Here is a 19,250-nt window from a genome sequence, read left to right as displayed (position 1 = left end):
AGCTGATTGGCCGGCAGCGTGAGGGGTCAGCGCTATTGGCCGGCAGCGTGAGGGGTCAGCGCTATTGGCCGGCAGCGTGAGGGGTCAGCGCTATTGGCCGGCAGCGTGAGGGGTCAGCGCTATTGGCCGGCAGCGTGAGGGGTCAGCGCTATTGGCCGGCAGCGTGAGGGGTCAGCGCTATTGGCCGGCAGCGTGAGGGGTCAGCGCTATTGGCCGGCAGCGTGAGGGGTCAGCGCTATTGGCCGGCAGCGTGAGGGGTCAGCGCTATTGGCCGGCAGCGTGAGGGGTCAGCGCTATTGGCCGGCAGCGTGAGGGGTCAGCGCTATTGGCCGGCGCCACACAGGGGATAGTTGGCCTTTAAACTGACTATAAGTATTTCCCGAAGTGAAATTCCTCTTTGCAGTTGGTCTTCATTGTGCCCCAACCCTGAGTCCTTGCCTTGAATACCCGGGATCTCCAACCCCACCCCACCCCCCCCCCCCCCCCCCCAGCTGCCCCCCCCCCCCCCTAGGGCACATAGGGGCCCCAAACTGAACAACAACAGTTAAAAAATGGAACCTGTGAAAACAAAGACCAACTGCAAAGCTGCTTCAGAACCTCACTGCTCTTAGAGGCCGGGCCGGGGGCGGTACTTACGCTTGCCCAGCTGGGCCAGGGTGTAGTTGTTCTTGAAATAAGCCTCGGAGCAGAACATGTTGGCCAACAGCACCTGGGGGGGGCAAACAGGCAAATGAGACCAAATGAGGTGCTAGGGACCCACTCTCGGGGTACTGGGCACACAGACTGGCCCCTGGGCCTATAGGAACCGCACACACTGGGTGCTAGGGACCCACTCTCGGGGTACTGGGCACACAGACTGGCCCCTGGGCCTATAGGAACCACACACACTGGGTGCTAGGGACCCACTCTCGGGGTACTGGGCACACAGACTGGCCCCTGGGCCTATAGGAACCGCACACACTGGGTGCTAGGGACCCACTCTCAGGGTACTGGGCACACAGACTGGCCCCTGGGCCTATAGGAACCACACACACTGGGTGCTAGGGACCCACTCTCGGGGTACTGGGCACACAGACTGGCCCCTGGGCCAACAGACAGGCTACTGGTTCCCCTGTGACCCATTTTAGAGGTTCGGGGAGAGCGAGATCTGTCACTTTATTTAGCGTGAATTGGTCCCCGGGGGGCGCTGTTTCATTGGGGTCTATTTGGGGGGACCTGACTTCAGTTACCAGAGAGAAATCAAGTGTGGGGCCCAGTGGGGCTAGCTGGGATGTCTGTAGGGCAGAGTGTGGCGCAGCACCAGCGGGCACCAACCCACATCCACTTCAAATGCCTTAGACTCTACCACCATTGCAGATAGCCCTGGTGGCTACTATAAGTACTATTATGGGTGCTACTATAGGTGCTACTATGGGTGCTACTGTGAGTACTACTAAAGGTGCTACTGTGAGTACTACTATAGGTGCTACTGTGAGTACTACTATAGGTGCTACTGTGGGTGCTACTGTGAGTACTACTATAGGTGCTACTGTGGGTGCTACTAGAGGTACTACAGTGGGTGCTACTGTGAGTACTACTATAGGTACTACTGTGGGTGCTACTGTGAGTACTATTATAGGTACTACTGTGGGTACTACTATAGGTGCTACTATGGGTGCTACTGTGAGTACTACTATAGGTACTACTGTGGGTGCTACTGTGAGTACTACTATAGGTGCTACTGTGAGTACTACTATAGGTACTACTGTGGGTACTACTATAGGTGCTACTGTGAGTACTACTATAGGTACTACTGTGGGTACTACTATAGGTGCTACTGTGAGTACTACTATAGGTACTACTGTGGGTACTACTATAGGTGCTACTGTGAGTACTACTATGGGTACTACTGTGGGTACTACTATAGGTGCTACTGTGAGTACTACTATAGGTACTACTGTGGGTACTACTATAGGTGCTACTGTGAGTACTACTATGGGTACTACTATAGGTACTACTGTGGGTGCTACTATAGGTGCTACTGTGAGTACTACTATAGGTGCTACTGTGAGTACTACTATAGGTACTACTGTGGGTGCTACTATAGGTGCTACTGTGAGTACTATTATAGGTGCTACTGTGAGTACTACTATAGGTACTACTGTGGGTGCTACTATAGGTGCTATTGTGGGTACTACTATAGGTGCTACTGTGGGTACTACTATAGGTACTACTGTGGGTACTACTATAGGTGCTACTGTGAGTACTACTATGGGTACTACTATAGGTACTACTATAGGTACTACTGTGGGTGCTACTATAGGTGCTACTGTGAGTACTACTATAGGTGCTACTGTGAGTACTACTATAGGTACTACTGTGGGTGCTACTATAGGTGCTACTGTGAGTACTATTATAGGTGCTACTGTGAGTACTACTATAGGTACTACTGTGGGTGCTACTATAGGTGCTATTGTGGGTACTACTATAGGTGCTACTGTGGGTACTACTATAGGTACTACTGTGGGTACTACTGTGGGTGCTACTATAGGTGCTACTGTGAGTACTACTATAGGTGCTACTGTGAGTACTACTATAGGTGCTACTGTGAGTACTACTATAGGTGCTACTGTGAGTACTACTATGGGTACTACTGTGGGTGCTACTATAGGTGCTACTGTGAGTACTACTATGGGTGCTACTGTGAGTACTACTATAGGTACTACTGTGGGTGCTACTATAGGTGCTACTGTGAGTACTACTATAGGTGCTACTATGGGTGCTACTGTGAGTACTACTATGGGTGCTACTATAGGTGCTACTGTGAGTACTACTATAGGTGCTACTATGGGTACTACTATAGGTGCTACTATGGGTACTACTATAGGTGCTACTATGGGATAGGAAGTGGGACCTGGAGCTAAAGTGAGTACAATAATAAATAAGACCAATAACAGGGAAATGATAAGGAATATAATATTTATATGAGGAAATGGAGCCGCAGAGCTGCGCAGGGGGGCCCCCTAGTGACCAAATACATTTATATTCTCGCACAGATGATAAAGTTACAAATTTTTTTTAGTTTATTTCAATCCATTAAACCCCACACAGAGCCCAGCGCTCCCCCCGCACTTACCCACCGGCTCCTACAGGGGGAGTAACTCCCATATAAACAGATCCCAAGCCTCACCCCCCATTACATAAACCAATATAAAATACATCAGTTATTATTTTCCACTTTATCATCTGTGCAGGAATATATATTAATAGTGAGTACCAACCCCACGGGCCGGGGGCTGGGCACTTACCTCGTGGTCATGATTGCGCAGCCCAATACTGATAGAGCGACTCGCCCTGGAAATAACGGCCGTCATGGCGTAAAGATTGATCAGCACATCCGCCACCCTCTTCAGCGCCAACTGCTCCTCCACTATGGTCTGCGGCAGAACCAACATCAGTACAGAACTTCCCCCCCACCCCCAGTGTATCACTCATTCTCCCTCTCTGGGTAGGGAACCCCATAACCTGACTGCGCTTACAGTAAGGAACCCCTTCCTATCCTGATGGTGAGATCCCCTTTCCTCCCCACCCCCAATGTATCCCTCATTCCCCTTCTCTTGGTAGGGAACCCCATAACCTGACTGCCCTTACAGTAAGGAACCCCTTCCTATGCTGATGGTGAGATCCCCTTCCCTCCCCACCCCCAATGTATCACTCATTCCCCCTCTCTGGGTAGGGAACCCCATAACCTGACTGCCCTTACAGTAAGGAACCCCTTCCTATGCTGATGGTGAGATCCCCTTTCCTCCCCACCCCCAATGTATCCCTCATTCCCCCTCTCTTGGTAGGGAACCCCATAACCTGACTGCCCTTTTAGTAAGGAACCCCTTCCTATGCTGATGGCGAGATCTCCTTTCCTCCCCACCCCCAATGTATCCCTCATTCCCCCTCTCTGGGTAGGGAACCCCATAACCTGACTGCCCTTACAGTAAGGAACCCCTTCCTATGCTGATGCTGAGGGCAGGCAAAGGGGAGCAGACCCCCAGTTACTGCAGCGCCACATTATACAGGAATCTGAGTTTGCAATTCTTGCAGATTCTGCAGTTTCCACGCGCAGAATAAATAAATCTAATTAACCACCTCTCAGTGGCTGTTTGTCATGTGCAATAAAGTAATTAGCTAATGAGGCATGTAGGGGAGCGGGTCAGCGGTTCTGTTCTGCTTACCTTGCCAAACCGGTACAGCAAACTCTCCACTGTATTGCCAAAGTAATAAACATTCTCCTCCAGCTTCTTAGCGCTCTCCTAGGGGCAGAGAGGTTTATTTATTCATTGTACTGACCTTGCCCTATAGTCACTCCACTATAGTTCCAGGGGTACCCAGGGCACAAATAAGCACTCAGCCCAAATCCCCCCCTAACTGGCCTTCAGGCTGGGCCCCCTTAGCCCATAACAAGGTTACAGATATATAGAAACATTGGGGTAACAGTCACCCCACTATAGTTCCAGGGGTACCCAGGGCACAAATAAGCACTCAGCCCAAATCCCCCCCTAACTGGCCTTCAGGCTGGGCCCCCTTAGCCCATAACAAGGTTACAGATATATAGAAACATTGGGGTAACAGTCACCCCACTATAGTTCCAGGGGTACCCAGGGCACAAATAAGCACTCACCCCAAATCCCCCCCTAACTGGCCTTCAGGCTGGGCCCCCTTAGCCCATAACAAGGTTACAGATATATAGAAACATTGGGGTAACAGTCACCCCACTATAGTTCCAGGGGTACCCAGGGCACAAATAAGCACTCACCCCAAATCCCCCCCTAACTGGCCTTCAGGCTGGGCCCCCTTACCCCAATGTTTCTATATATCTGTAACCTTGTTATGGGCTAAGGGGGCCCAGCCTGAAGGCCAGTTAGGGGGGGATTTGGGGTGAGTGCTTATTTGTGCCCTGGGTACCCCTGGAACTATAGTGGGGTGACTGTTACCCCAATGTTTCTATATATCTGTAACCTTGTTATGGGCTAACAGTCACCCTGCTATAGTTCCAGGGGTACCCAGGGCACAAATAAGCACTCACCCCAATTACCCCCCTAACTGGCCTTCAGGCTGGGCCCCCTTAGCCCATAACAAGGTTACAGATATATAGAAACATTGGGGTAACAGTCACCCCGCTATAGTTCCAGGGGTACCCAGGGCACAAATAAGCACTCACCCCAAATCCCCCCCTAACTGGCCTTCAGGCTGGGCCCCCTTAGCCCATAACAAGGTTACAGATATATAGAAACATTGGGGTAACAGTCACCCCACTATAGTTCCAGGGGTACCCAGGGCACAAATAAGCACTCACCCCAAATCCCCCCCTAACTGGCCTTCAGGCTGGGCCCCCTTACCCCAATGTTTCTATATATCTGTAACCTTGTTATGGGCTAAGGGGGCCCAGCCTGAAGGCCAGTTAGGGGGGGATTTGGGGTGAGTGCTTATTTGTGCCCTGGGTACCCCTGGAACTATAGTGGGGTGACTGTTACCCCAATGTTTCTATATATCTGTAACCTTGTTATGGGCTAACAGTCACCCTGCTATAGTTCCAGGGGTACCCAGGGCACAAATAAGCACTCACCCCAATTACCCCCCTAACTGGCCTTCAGGCTGGGCCCCCTTAGCCCATAACAAGGTTACAGATATATAGAAACATTGGGGTAACAGTCACCCCGCTATAGTTCCAGGGGTACCCAGGGCACAAATAAGCACTCACCCCAAATCCCCCCCTAACTGGCCTTCAGGCTGGGCCCCCTTAGCCCATAACAAGGTTACAGATATATAGAAACATTGGGGTAACAGTCACCCCGCTATAGTTCCAGGGGTACCCAGGGCACAAATAAGCACTCACCCCAAATCCCCCCCTAACTGGCCCTCAGGCTGGGCCCCCTTAGCCCATAACAAGGTTACAGATATATAGAAACATTGGGGTAACAGTCACCCTGCTATAGTTCCAGGGGTACCCAGGGCACAAATAAGCACTCACCCCAAATCCCCCCCTAACTGGCCTTCAGGCTGGGCCCCCTTAGCCCATAACAAGGTTACAGATATATAGAAACATTGGGGTAACAGTCACCCCGCTATAGTTCCAGGGGTACCCAGGGCACAAATAAGCACTCACCCCAAATCCCCCCTAACTGGCCTTCAGGCTGGGCCCCCTTAGCCCATAACAAGGTTACAGATATATAGAAACATTGGGGTAACAGTCACCCTGCTATAGTTCCAGGGGTACCCAGGGCACAAATAAGCACTCACCCCAAATCCCCCCCTAACTGGCCTTCAGGCTGGGCCCCCTTAGCCCATAACAAGGTTACAGATATATAGAAACATTGGGGTAACAGTCACCCCGCTATAGTTCCAGGGGTACCCAGGGCACAAATAAGCACTCACCCCAAATCCCCCCCTAACTGGCCTTCAGGCTGGGCCCCCTTAGCCCATAACAAGGTTACAGATATATAGAAACATTGGGGTAACAGTCACCCCACTATAGTTCTGGGGGTATATAAAGACATTGGAGTAACAGTGCTGTTTGGGGGTACTATGGGGAGGTTACAGACAAATGAAGAGGGGTCTATTAGGGGGGGGGGGCTCACCTCCAGGCTTGGATGAACGACCCCCTCGTTCCCAGTTAATCCCAGGTTCACCTTCCTTCCCAGACTGTCTCTCAGTTTCTTAGTGAACATTTCGAGAGCGACGCCGACGTTCCCTTTCTTCATTTCCCTGGGAAGGTACAAATGGGAGGGTTATGGGCCGGGAAGTGGAGCAGGACTATGGGGCAGGTGTGATGCTGGGACCCGGGTCCTGCCCTAATGCCCCCATTCCCCCCTATAGTGGCCAACATTGCTGGATCTTCCATCCAACTCCAGATTCTCCCAGGCACTGTGGGTCGGGGGCTGGAATATCCTTACTGAATGCCGTGAGGGGGCGCTGGGACTCGGGGACAACCCGCCCCCAAGATACCTTTGATGATCCATTAGAAAATTAAGGAAAAAGCCGACATTTATAAAATATAGTTTTTACAGTGGGTTGTGGGTCTCAGAATGTGGGGATCCAGGATCCGTTAGGGTCCAAATCCATGGTTCTGCCAAACCAAATCCGAAAAATCATGTGACTTTTTAACATGTAAACACGGAAGTTGAAAATTTAACCCTTCGAACCCCTAATTAGCAAATGCTAATTAGGATTCGGTTCAGTATTTGGCCAAATCCTTTACAAAGGTTTCGGGGGTTCGGCAGAATCCAAAAAAGTGGATATGGTGCATCCCTATCAGAAAGGAACCTTCCCCCTCTCTCCTCCCAGGCCAACTGGTCACAAGGGGTTAATTCATACTTGATTTTGCCGGTGAGAATTCTGCCGGCGTGCTGCATCCCGGTGAGGGCTATGTACATACGCAGGATCTCATTGGTCCCCTGGAATGAAAAGAATCGGCATTAACCCTTTGCTGGAGATTGGCTACAGGTGAGATATGCGAGCGTAGGGGGGGCCAGTGATATTTCCCATAATGCTTTGCTTCACATCACCCGCACGGCCGGGCATAGGCAATACCCTAAAGCTTTAGGGGAACACGTAGCAAAGCATTGTGGGAATGTCCATGAATCACTGAGGGGGGGGGGGGCAGAGAAAGCTCCGGTCCGGTCTATTTTGGGTTAAACCTGTGCTGTCTCTTCAGAATATCAGCGCCATTTATCATGGGCCCAACTCAGCGCTGATATTTTGATATATAAATTGGCTAAAAAGAAAAGATGCGATTGTGACAAATAGGCGCCCGCGGCGGGGAATTGGGGGGGTGACAGCAGACAAATGGCTCCATTAGAGAGAATGGGGGGGCTCAGCCAACGCCAATAGGACCCGGGGGGGGGCCCAATATGTACAAGCGGCAGAAACTGGGAGGGGGGAATGGTGTTTGTATTTAAAACGCAATATTTAACCCTATAGTTACAGCAACAGATTTGTACTTACCTCAAAAATGAGGAGGATGCGACTGTCCCGGAGAAAGCGCTCGTACGGATAATCCTTCATGTAGCCCAGCCCCCCCAGGATCTGCAGCGCCTCGCTCACACACAGCCACGCCCCCTCCGAGCTGAACACCTGGCGGAACAGGTACGGCCCACGGTCACTCTTACAGAATTGGAATTGGGTGACAATGGCCAATCATGGGAGTTTAATGATGGGCCCAGATAGCAGCACCATTAGCCAAGCAATCCCATTGGCTCTGCAGATACAGCATGAACCAATCATGGAGGATAATTCAGGATCCTTGGACTCTGGACACCAGTTCTGCTTTACTTTATGGCTAAATATATGGTAAGGGCAAAACATGGCAGGATCAATTGGCCAATAACTTGTACAGCACTGCCAGCTGGGGGGTATCCATGGGGTTATGGTGAAAGCACCAAAGAATCCCGCCAGCTCTTTTTATACGCACATGGGGGCCCGCAAGCGATTGGCCAGACTCCTGCCTTACCTTAACCATAGCGGCTTCAACAGAGCAGTCGGGGAGCCCAGGCCTGTCCATCATGCCGGCGGTCAGGTAGGCCATACTCTCCATCACAAACGCCTTCTCTGCCATGAGTGCAAATTTCTCCTGCAAAACAAATGGTTAAACCTATGAAAGGGCACTTCTATATACATGGGGGGGGGGGGGGCGGGCAAATATTCCTGTAAGAAATAGGAGGAGAAAGGGTTACTGGGTTGCCCTGCCCTTATGTGCCAAGTAAAAGAAAGTGGCGGCTGGCAAGTTGGGTGTTTCTATTGTCAAATCTAATCCTATTCTAGGTATTTATGGGGTAGGTCTAGTAACCCCTAGCAACCACACAGTAGGGAGTGCACAGAGGTTCTGCTGAGTGAAACAGAGTAGCTGATTGGCTGCTGTGGGTTCCACACAACCTGATGTTTTCCTTTTTATTGATCTCTCAACCTTTCCTGGTACAAGAAACCCGGCCCCTGCTGTTTGCCACGTCCCTGAGTGATAGTGAGTTCAGCTGGTTGCCCCAGGGGGTATCACTGACCGATACACACGACTCAACCAAGCAATTATGTTGTCTTTGTCTGGTGAACTGGTAGGAACGTTTAACTGGACGGAATGATTTAGTGCCATGAAACGTCGGTGCTGTGCCACCCTGCCACGTACAGACTGGGGCGCAGACACAGCCAATAAAAGGAAAGCAATTGGGTGAATGCGCCACAGGCAGGGGCCTCGCTGCAGTATTTTCTCTGCAAATCAGGAAAATAAAATAATTCAATCCAACACAAGGGGGCGCTGTGTGCGGCTTTACTGACAGTCCTGCCTGCCGGTGCCACTGTGCCAGCTTGTTAGCAGCAAATGGAACTGCCCCCATACTGCCCGTTATTCTCCTTGGGGGGCACAGGGCAAACTGTACAACTCACCTGAATGAGCTGAAAGTCACTGAGTCTCTTGTTGAACTGCTTCCTGGTGCAGGCGTAGTCCCCCGTCATTTCTACGGAGCCAAACGGAGGGCAGAATCAGCAATGGCCACATACAGGGTCCGACGGGGGGACATTCAGGGGTCCGACGGGGGGAACAGAAGGATATTCGGGGTCCGACGGGGGGAACAGAAGGATATTCGGGGTCCGACAGGGGGAACAGAAGGATATTCGGGGTCAGACAGGGGGAACAGAAGGATATTTAGGGTCCAACAAAGGGAACAGGAGGATATTTGGGGGTCCGACAGGGGGATATTCAGGGTACACCCCCGGCACACCCCCTACCCAGGACACACAGAGAACACACATTCCCGGGGGTAGTTGAGCAGTCAGGTAACCCACCCACCTATCAGCTTCTTTATCATGCCGGCCGAGGCGCTGCCCATGCTGAATCTGCCGCTGTTCAGAATATTCATTGCCACCTAGAACAATAAACAGAACATCACATTAGGGAGACCCCCAAAGTGTTTCTGGGGGGACATGCCCTACTGGGGTAAACGGGTCCAAAAATGGGGGTAGTATTCTTCCCTAATAGTGATACAGACCTGTTTAGAATTCTGCCCCCTCTACAGCAACTAAAGGGGGGCTCCTACATCCGGGCCAGCGACAGTGGGGCTCATTTACTAAGTGCAAGGACTGGTGCAAATTGTGAAATAGTCTTTTGCACTCTGCCCCGCACACAAGTATTTGCAGACCTGCCCCCCTATGATGAATACTGAGCTGCCTGAATTTGACATTTGTATTCATGAGGGGTTCAGCTCAGTGACTGCCGTGTAACCGCCTCCTCCTACACTCTGTGTCCCCATATGATCAGCCAGGGGCAGGAGAAGCACCCCCAGCTTACTAATGCTACAAGTAGGGGGCAAATAGACTAAATAAACAGATGGAATTTGCTGCACCCAGGCCCAGGGCATATATTGTACTGCACAGAAGGGGGGTCTGCCATTAGCACCCTGGCTCTGCCACCTCCATCGCTTGGGAGACTCAGGACCTGGGGGAGAAGCAGTGGGTGCAGCAGGGATCCAGCCCCCGAGTGACACCCATAATAATGGGACTGACTACAGACCCCCAGCCGCTGGCACCGACAGCACGAGGAGAGGGGGGTTAATGAGAAAGTGTCGGGCAGCACAGGGGGTATAATAAAGGGCATATAGACTAATTGGGCAGGCAGTGGGGGCACAGAACGACTCTCTAATACAAAGCACTTACCTTAAAGCCCCCTCCAACCTCCCCAATTACATTCTCCACAGGCACCTTGGTGTTTTCGAAATGGAGCTCGCAGGCTGCAAATGAGAACCGAGAGGAACCGGTGAGCGGATCAAGCAATGGAAACCCATTAATGCCCCCCCCCCCAGCCCCTCCCAGTCAGGCCCAGCCGCAGGGGCTCACTCTGGCCTAGAGCACAGATTTATGGGAAAGCGCCACTTGCCTCCAGGAAGCAATGTCTGTGGCCCCGTGCCTGGGAAAGGGGGGGGGGCAGGGATTTAATACATTTTATTATGATGTACAGAGTGATATTCTGAGACAATTTGCAATTGGTCTTCATTTTTTATTATTTGCAGTTTTTTAATTATTTCAGTTTTAGTTCAGCAGCTCTGCAGTTTGCAGTTTAAGCATCTAACTGGTTGCTAGGGTCCAAATGACCTTAGCAACCAGGGTGTGGTTTGAATAGGAGACTGGTATATGAATAGGGGAGGGGCTGAATAGAAAGATAAGGAATAAAAAGTAACAATAACAATAGAACTGGAGCCTCACAGAGCAATAGGGTTTGGCTGCCGGGGTCAGTGACCCCCATTTGAAAGCTGCAAAGAGTCAGAAGAAGAAGGTAAATAATAACAAAAACAAGACAATAAACAATGAAGACCAATTGAAAAGTTGCTTAGGATAGGCCGTTCTATAAACATACAGAAAGTTAACCGAAAGGTGGAACCCCCCCCCCCTTTAAGTACAATGGGCACCGACTGTACCCTGGGCACTAGCTGTGCCGCACACATCAGCACATACAGAACATGAAGTTGTGGGGGGAACCAACCAAGCTCTGAATAGGGGGTTCCTGGATTTAGGGGGCTCTGACTACAGAGCAGTATTAAGATAAAGTCATGCAGTGATTGCGGAGCATCAGGTGCCCAGGAGCGGCATCTCAATCAGCAGCAGCCTCAGGGGACAAAGAGCACAGTGACAGCTGGACGTTTGCCCGTGGGTGGGGGGGGGGCAGTTTCTAATTGTTGCCAAGTAGGTAACAGGTAACTGGGGCAGAGGTTGCACAAATATAGCCCCTGGCACCTCTCTCTCCTTGCATCGGGCATCTACCCCCTTCTATTACTGTATAAGGAAGTGACCCCCATTCCCAGAAGGCGCTGGATCCTTCCAAACAGGGGGTTTATTTGGGGTTAATATTTAATAAGACCTTGGAGGCAAATGGCTGGTACATTCCACTCTCCCCCAGTTAGTGGGCACTGGGTCTCAGAGACCCCTCGGCAGCTTAACCCCCTCACACTCACCTCCTCTTCCACAGACTGTAAGCTCTTGTGATCAGGGCCCTCCCCCACCCTACCATCCCATCTGCTTCCTCCCCTGAAACTCCTCCCACTTGCTTAATTTGAATGCCTCTCCCAAACACCCCAATCCTTACTGTTGGACCCCCGGATGCCCAGTTTATCCTCTGGTTTCCCGTGGGTCACGCCGCCAAACGCCCGTTCCACAATAAAAGCGCTGATTTTATCTTTGGTGGCGCCGTCTTTATCCACCACCTCTGTTCTGGCAAAGACGGTAAATATGTCGGCCAATCCGCCGTTAGATATCCAGATCTGGGATAGAGAAATATTTGGTATTAACACTTTTAGTGCCAGCAACTCATTCTGTGCCCTGATGTCTCAGCTGGTACAGCCGCTTCGGGCGATACTGTAACCAATCCCACTGCGGGTAGATTGTCTCCAATAGGTAAGTGGATAATATCTGTCAGTAACAGACACAGACACAATCTGCCATAGAAGCCCAGATTGCCGGAACTGGCCGGTGCGGTACCTACCTTGGAGCCATTCAAGAGAAAGTGCTTCCCATCTGGGGTGAGAGTTGCCCTGGTTTGGATGGACGCAGCGTCACTGCCACTACGGGGAAGAGAATAAGGAACATTAGACACAGAGCACCTACCCCCACCAACAGAGCACCTACCCCCAGGCACAAATTACCTACCCCCGGCCACAGAGTACCCACACCCCGCCAACAGAGCACCTACCCCCACCAACAGAGCACCCACCCCCGGCCGCAGAGTACCCACCCCCGCCAACACAGCACCTAGCCCTGGCCGCAGAGTACCCATCCCCAACCGCAGAGTACCCACCCCCGGCCGCAGCGTACCCACCCCCGGCCACAGAGTACCCACCCCCGGCCACAGAGTACCCACCCCCGGCCACAGAGTACCCACCCCCGCCAACACAGCACCTAGCCCCGGCCGCAGAGTACCCATCCCTGCCCGCAGAGCTCCCACCCCCGGCCACAGAGCACTTAGCCCCGGCCGCAGAGTACACATCCCTGCCCGCAGAGCTCCCACCCCCGGCCACAGAGCACTTAGCCCCGGCCGCAGAGTACACATCCCTGGCCGCACAGTACCCACCCCCGGCCACAGAGCACCCATCCCCACCAACAGAGCACCTACCCCCGGCCCATATCAGTGGTCACATAAACTCTCTGCCTCTCCCACTCTCCACTAGGAACTACCCCAGCCCTGTGTGGCTCTGGGGCAAGATTGTCTGTGCTGTGCAGTTTGTAGGTACAGCTCTGTGTGTAGCGACACTCCCCTGTCTGCAAACTGCAAGGCACCAGCCTAGGGCCCCGGAGCTGCAACTGAGACCCCAGAGGTGCGGCTACGCACACAGCTAAGGGCTAACTGCCAGCTCTCCGTGCCAATACATTTGCTTCTGTGCCACAGGGGATGCAGCGGATTCCTGCTGAATGATCAGCTCCGGCGCGGGGATATTTATTGCAGCAGTTGGATAAACGCCCGGCGCCTTCTAAACAATCAGAAAATAATAACTGTCCTGTAATGAGAAGCAGAGTAACGGGCTGTGCCGGGGGTCTCCCCACTAAACTGTATGTGCCCCCGGCACCTTGGCACAGCCACACAGGTTCTACGGGGGGATTAGGGGCATGTAGGCTGTATATAGGGGAACAGTGGACACAGGTTCTACGGGGGGATTAGGGGCATGTAGGCTGTATATAGGGGAACAGTGGACACAGGTTCTACGGGGGGGGTGGGGGGGATTAGGGGCATGTAGGCTATATATAGGGGACAGTGGACACAGGTTCTACGGGGGTGGGGGGATTAGGGGCATGTAGGCTGTATATAGGGGAACAGTGGACACAGGTTCTACGGGGGGGGGGATTAGGGGCATATATATATATATATATATATATATATATATATATATATATATATATATATATATATATATATATATACAGGGGAACAGTGGATACAGGTTCTACGGGGGGGGGGGGGATTAGGGGCACACATGTCCTGGGGGGGTTAGGGGCATGTAGGCTATATAGGGGGCACACAGGGGGCCCTGTACTTACCTGCCCGGCTCTGTGAGACAAAAGGCTGCTATGTGCTCCCCAGATGCAAGTTTGGGCAGATATTTTGCCTTTTGCTCATCATTTCCAGCAATAAGGATCCCCTAGAGGCAAAGGCAGAACATGAAAGTGTGAGTCTCCAGCAGGGATTGGGTGGGATGAAGCCAAAACCCACTGCAGCCACGCCCGCTAACCCACTGCAGCCACGCCCGCTAACCCACTGCAGCCACGCCCGCTAACCCACTGCAGCCACGCCCGCTAACCCACTGCAGCCACGCCCGCTAACCCACTGCAGCCACGCCCGCTAACCCACTGCAGCCACGCCCGCTAACCCACTGCAGCCACGCCCGCTAACCCACTGCAGCCACGCCCGCTAACCTGGTGCAGAGGGGCATTTATAAAAACCGGGCAAATTTGCACCTGAGCTGAGCTGTTACCACTGGCAACCAATCAGATGCAACTGGCTCAAAATAGCTAATTGCTGATTGGTTGCTATGGGTAACTGCCGCTGTTTATAAATGAGCCCCATGGAGTCCAAACTGCCCCTGTACCTTCAGTCCTATGGCCTGATGAGCTGCCAGGGTAACAGCAATGGCGCCGTCCAGAGAGGTGATTTCACCCAGGCGTGCGTACATTGTATTGGATAACCCCAGCCCCCCTGTGGGGAGGAAACAGTCACAGTTAGATCAGCCATTGCTCTCTAATGGGGCTACACCATGTCCCCCCAAAGCCCCCCAGTCTGCATACAGTAAGGATGCTACAATAGAGAGAAAAGGCAAAACCACCGCCACTGGGCACAGAGCTGACATCTAATTACTCCAAACTGCCCCATATAACAGTTCAGCTCAGTGCCAGCAATAACCCAGCATGGGGGGGGGGGGCACTTACCATACTCCTCGGGGATCTGCATGCCAAACAGACCCAGGTTTTTTAATCCATCCAGAGTTTCAGGGGGAATCTTGGCATTCTGGTCAATCAGTTTGGAATCCACTGTAACGGGAGAAGCAAAACTCATAAGGGGCAACAACTGGGCAAGGGGGGGGGGGCACAGCACATATTCCCAGCCTCTGCCCCAAAAATAACCAGGAAGGGACAGTAATAACATTGCACCCAATAACAATGCCCCTGGCCAGACTGAGCCCCCTCCACCCCCAGGCTGTCTCTACATACGGTACCTATCAGGGCCGGGGCAGATGTGGGGCGAGTGGCCGCTCTTTATAATAATAAGGGCCCAAACCTTCCTCATTGAAGAACTTCTCCACGGGGGCCACAAGCTGGTTGATCTCGTCCAGCTCCTCCTTAGTGATTTCGGGGTACGGGAAGACTTCTTCCTGCAAGAGAACATCGGCCGCTCACAGAGACTGACGCGCTTCATGGTATCGGCAGGAGAGGGCGCCAGGAGTTTATTTATTCCAGCAGGAACGCATTGTGGCCCCCCCAGTTGCTGGGGCCCCAAAACCCTGGAAGTCTCTCACTAACAAAAAATACTGTCCCTTACTCCCTGTTGTCTCTGTCTCAGGATTGCTCTGCTCTCTCACTCACCTGAGGGTGTAGCAGTCTCTTGCCCCCCTACCCTTTCTGACTCGGGTGAGGGGGGGCACCAGTTCTGACTCTCTCCAACTCACTTTCTCTCTCAGGGGCCCCTCTGGTCTCTCTCTCAGGGGCCCCCTCTGGTCTCTCTCTCAGGGGCCCCCTCTGGTCTCTCTCTCAGGGGCCCCCTCTGGTCTCTCTCTCAGGGGCCCCCTCTGGTCTCTCTCTCAGGGGCCCCCTCTGGTCTCTCTCTCAGGGGCCCCCTCTGGTCTCTCTCTCAGGGGCCCCCTCTGGTCTCTCTCTCAGGGGCCCCCTCTGGAATCTCTCTCAGGGGCCCCCTCTGGAATCTCTCTCAGGGGCCCCCTCTGGAATCTCTCTCAGGGGCCCCCTCTGGAATCTCTCTCAGGGGCCCCCTCTGGAATCTCTCTCAGGGGCCCCCTCTGGACTCTCTCTCAGGGGCCCCCTCTGGACTCTCTCTCAGGGGCCCCCTCTGGACTCTCTCTCAGGGGCCCCCTCTGGACTCTCTCTCAGGGGCCCCTTGGATCTCTCTCAGGGGCCCCCTCTGGATTCTCTCTCAGGGGCCCGCTCTGGACTCTCTCTCAGGGGCCCCCCCTCTGGCCTCGTCTCTCAGGGGCCCCCCCTGGTCTCTCTCTCAGCCGCCCCCCCCTCTGGTCTCTCTCTCAGCCCCCCCTCTGGCCTCGTCTCTGCAGCCGCCCCCCCCTCTGGTCTCTCTCTCAAGCCCCCCCCCTCCCTCTGGTCCTTCTCTCAGCCCCCCCCCCTCTGGCCTCTCTCTCAGCCCCCCCCCTCTGGTCTCTTCTCTCAGGCCCCGCCCCCCCCTTCTGGGTCTCTCCTCTCAGCCCCGCCCCCCTCTGGCTCTCTCTCAGCCCCCCCCCTCTGGCTCTCTCTTCAGCCCCCCCCCCTCTGGCTCTCCTCTCAGCCCCCCCTCCCTCTGGTCTCTCTCTCAGCCCCCCCCTCTGGTCTGCCCCCCTCTGGCCTCTCTCTAGCCCCCCCCCTTCTGGTCTCTCTCTCAAGCCCCCCGCCCCTCGGCTCTCTCGTCAGCCCCCCCCGCCTCTGGCCTCTCTCTCAGCCCCCCCCCCTCTGGCCTCTCTCTCAGCCCCCCCCCTCTGGCCTCTCTCTCAGCCACCCCCCCCCCTCTGGCCTGCTCTCTCAGCCCCCCCCCCTCTGGCCTCTCTCTCAGCCCCCGTCTGGTCTCTCTCACAGCCCCCCCCCCTCTGGTCTCTCTCTTCAGCCCCCCCCTCCTGGTCTCTCTCCTCAGCCCCCCCCCTCTGGGTCTCAGCCTTCTCTCAGCCCCCCCCTCTGGCCTCTTCTCTCACCCCCCCAGTCTGGCCTCTCTCTCAGCCCGCCCTCTGGTTCTCCTCTCAGCCCCCCGCCTCTGGTCTCTCTCTCAGCCGCCCCCCCCCCTGGCCTCGTCTCTCAGCCCCCCCCTCTGGTTCTCTCTCAGCCCCCCCCCTCTGGGGCTCTCTCTCAGCCCCCCCCCTCTGGCCTCTCTCTCAGCCCGCCCCCCCCCCCTCTGGCTCTCTCTCAGCCCCCCCCCCCCCCCCTCTGGCCTCTCTCTCAGCCCCCCGCCCCTCTGGCCTCTCTCTCAGCCCCCCCCCCCCTCTGGCCTCTCTCTCAGCCCCCCCCCCTCTGGCCTCTCTCTCAGCCCCCCCCCCTCTGGCCTCTCTCTCAGCCCCCCCTCTGGCCTCTCTCTCAGCCCCCCCCCCCTCTGGCCTCTCTCTCAGCCCCCCCCCTCTGGCCTCTCTCTCAGCCCCCCCCCCCCCTCTGGCCTCTCTCTCAGCCCCCCCCCCTCTGGCCTCTCTCTCAGCCCCCCCCTCTGGCCTCTCTCTCAGCCCCCCCCCCCTCTGGCCTCTCTCTCAGCCCCCCCCCCTCTGGCCTCTCTCTCAGCCCCCCCCCTCTGGCCTCTCTCTCAGCCCCCCCCCTTGGCCCTCTCTCTCAGCCCCCCCCCCCTCTGCCTCTCTCTCAGCCCCCCCCCTCTGGCCTCTCTCTCAGCCCCCCCCCCCTCTGGCCTCTCTCTCAGCCCCCCTCCTGGCCTCTCTCTCAGCCCCCCCCCCCCTCTGGCCCTCTCTCTCAAGCCCCCCCCTCTGGCCTCTCTCCTCAGCCCCCCCCCCCTCTGGCCCTCTCCTCAGCCCCCCCCCCTCTGGCCCTCTCTCAGCCCCCCCCCCCTCTGGCCTCTCTCTCAGCCCCCCCCCCCTCTGGCCTCCTCTCTCAGCCCCCCCCCCTCTGGCCTCTCTCTCAGCCCCCCCCCCTCTGGCCTCTCTCTCAGCCCCCCCCCCCTCTGGCCTCTCTCTCAGCCCCCCCCCCCCCTCTGGCCTCTCTCTCAGCCCCCCCCTCTGGCCTCTCTCTCACCCCCCCCCCTCTGGCCTCTCTCTCAAGCCCCCCCCCCTCTGGCCCTCTCTCTCAGCCCCCCCCCCTCTGGCCTCTCTCTCAGCCCCCCCCCCCCCTCTGGCCTCTCTCTCAGCCCCCCCCTCTGGCCTCTGCCCCTCAGCCCCCCCCCCCCCTCTGGCCTCTCTCTCAGCCCCCCCCCCCTCTGGCCTCTCTCTCAAGCCCCCCCCCCTCTGGCCTCTCTCTCAGCCCCCCCCCTCTGGCCTCTCTCTCAGCCCCCCCCCTCTGGCCTCTCTCTCAGCCCCCCCCCCCTGGCCTCTCTCTCAGCCCCCCCCCTCTGGCCTCTCTCTCAGCCCCCCCCCCCCCTCTGGCCTCTCTCTCAGCCCCCCCCCCCCTGGCCTCTCTCTCAGCCCCCCCCCCCTGGCCTCTCTCTCAGCCCCCCCCTCTGGCCTCTCTCTCAGCCCCCCCCCCTCTGGCCTCTCTCTCAGCCCCCCCCCCCTCTGGCCTGCTCTCTCAGCCCCCCCCCCTGGCCTCTCTCTCAGCCCCCCCCCCCCCTCTGGCCTCTCTCTCAGCCCCCCCCCCTCTGGCCTCTCTCTCAGCCCCCCCCCCCTCTGGCCTCTCTCTCAGCCCCCCCCCCTCTGGCCTCTCTCTCAGCCCCCGCCCCCCCCCCTCTGGCCTCTCTCTCAGCCCCCCCCCCTCTGGCCTCTCTCTCAGCCCCCCCCCCCCTCTGGCCTCTCTCTCAGCCCCCCCCTGCCTCTCTCAGCCCCCCCCCCTCTGGCCTCTCTCTCAGCCCCCCCCCCCTCTGGCCTCTCTCTCAGCCCCCCCCCCTCTGGCCTCTCTCTCAGCCCCCCCCCCCTCTGGCCTCTCTCTCAGCCCCCCCCCCTCTGGCCTCTCTCTCAGCCCCCCCCCTCTGGCCTCTCTCTCAGCCCCCCCCCCTCTGGCCTCTCTCTCAGCCCCCCCTCTGGCCTCTCTCTCAGCCCCCCCCTCTGGCCTCTCTCTCAGCCCCCCCCCCTCTGGCCTCTCTCTCAGCCCCCCCTCTGGCCTCTCTCTCAGCCCCCCCTCTGGCCTCTCTCTCAGCCCCCCCCCCCCCCTACTACATGACATACTGGGGAACCCCTCTGCTCACTCCCCGGCGCCTGTTGGGGCCCCCCGAACCCCCCATCTCACCTTACGGATTGTTCCCAGGAAGAGCTCCTTGGCGTAGGCGAGTCTCCGCGGGTGGGAACTGAAGTACTTGGGGGTAAGTACTGACCCGGCCGGACCCGCCCACACTCGGGCTAATTGCGCCGCCCGGCCGCACACCCGCTGTAACCCGAACATCTTCCCAATGTCACTCCCTGACTGAC

At 55.9% G+C, this 19,250-nt stretch overlaps 1 protein-coding gene across 1 annotated transcript in view; it reads right to left on the bottom strand.

The window, feature by feature from the left end:
* The window catches only part of acad9 (acyl-CoA dehydrogenase family member 9), a 19,800-nt gene extending 550 nt beyond the window's left edge, over positions 1 to 19,250 (bottom strand). The window contains 17 exon segments of the mRNA NM_001015788.1: positions 637 to 709; positions 3,288 to 3,416; positions 4,206 to 4,283; positions 6,609 to 6,735; positions 7,345 to 7,424; positions 7,975 to 8,103; positions 8,480 to 8,599; positions 9,403 to 9,473; positions 9,806 to 9,881; positions 10,669 to 10,742; positions 12,092 to 12,266; positions 12,488 to 12,566; positions 14,035 to 14,135; positions 14,583 to 14,689; positions 14,920 to 15,021; positions 15,269 to 15,362; positions 19,072 to 19,250. Coding sequence (NP_001015788.1) covers positions 637 to 709; positions 3,288 to 3,416; positions 4,206 to 4,283; positions 6,609 to 6,735; positions 7,345 to 7,424; positions 7,975 to 8,103; positions 8,480 to 8,599; positions 9,403 to 9,473; positions 9,806 to 9,881; positions 10,669 to 10,742; positions 12,092 to 12,266; positions 12,488 to 12,566; positions 14,035 to 14,135; positions 14,583 to 14,689; positions 14,920 to 15,021; positions 15,269 to 15,362; positions 19,072 to 19,224 — 1,768 coding nt within the window. The 5' untranslated portion in view covers positions 19,225 to 19,250.

Source organism: Xenopus tropicalis, chromosome 4 (genome assembly GCF_000004195.4).
Source record: "Xenopus tropicalis strain Nigerian chromosome 4, UCB_Xtro_10.0, whole genome shotgun sequence".
Lineage (NCBI taxonomy): Eukaryota > Metazoa > Chordata > Amphibia > Anura > Pipidae > Xenopus > Xenopus tropicalis.
Note: the sequence above shows the minus strand (reverse complement) of the source record. Positions and strands in the feature narration are given on the sequence as shown.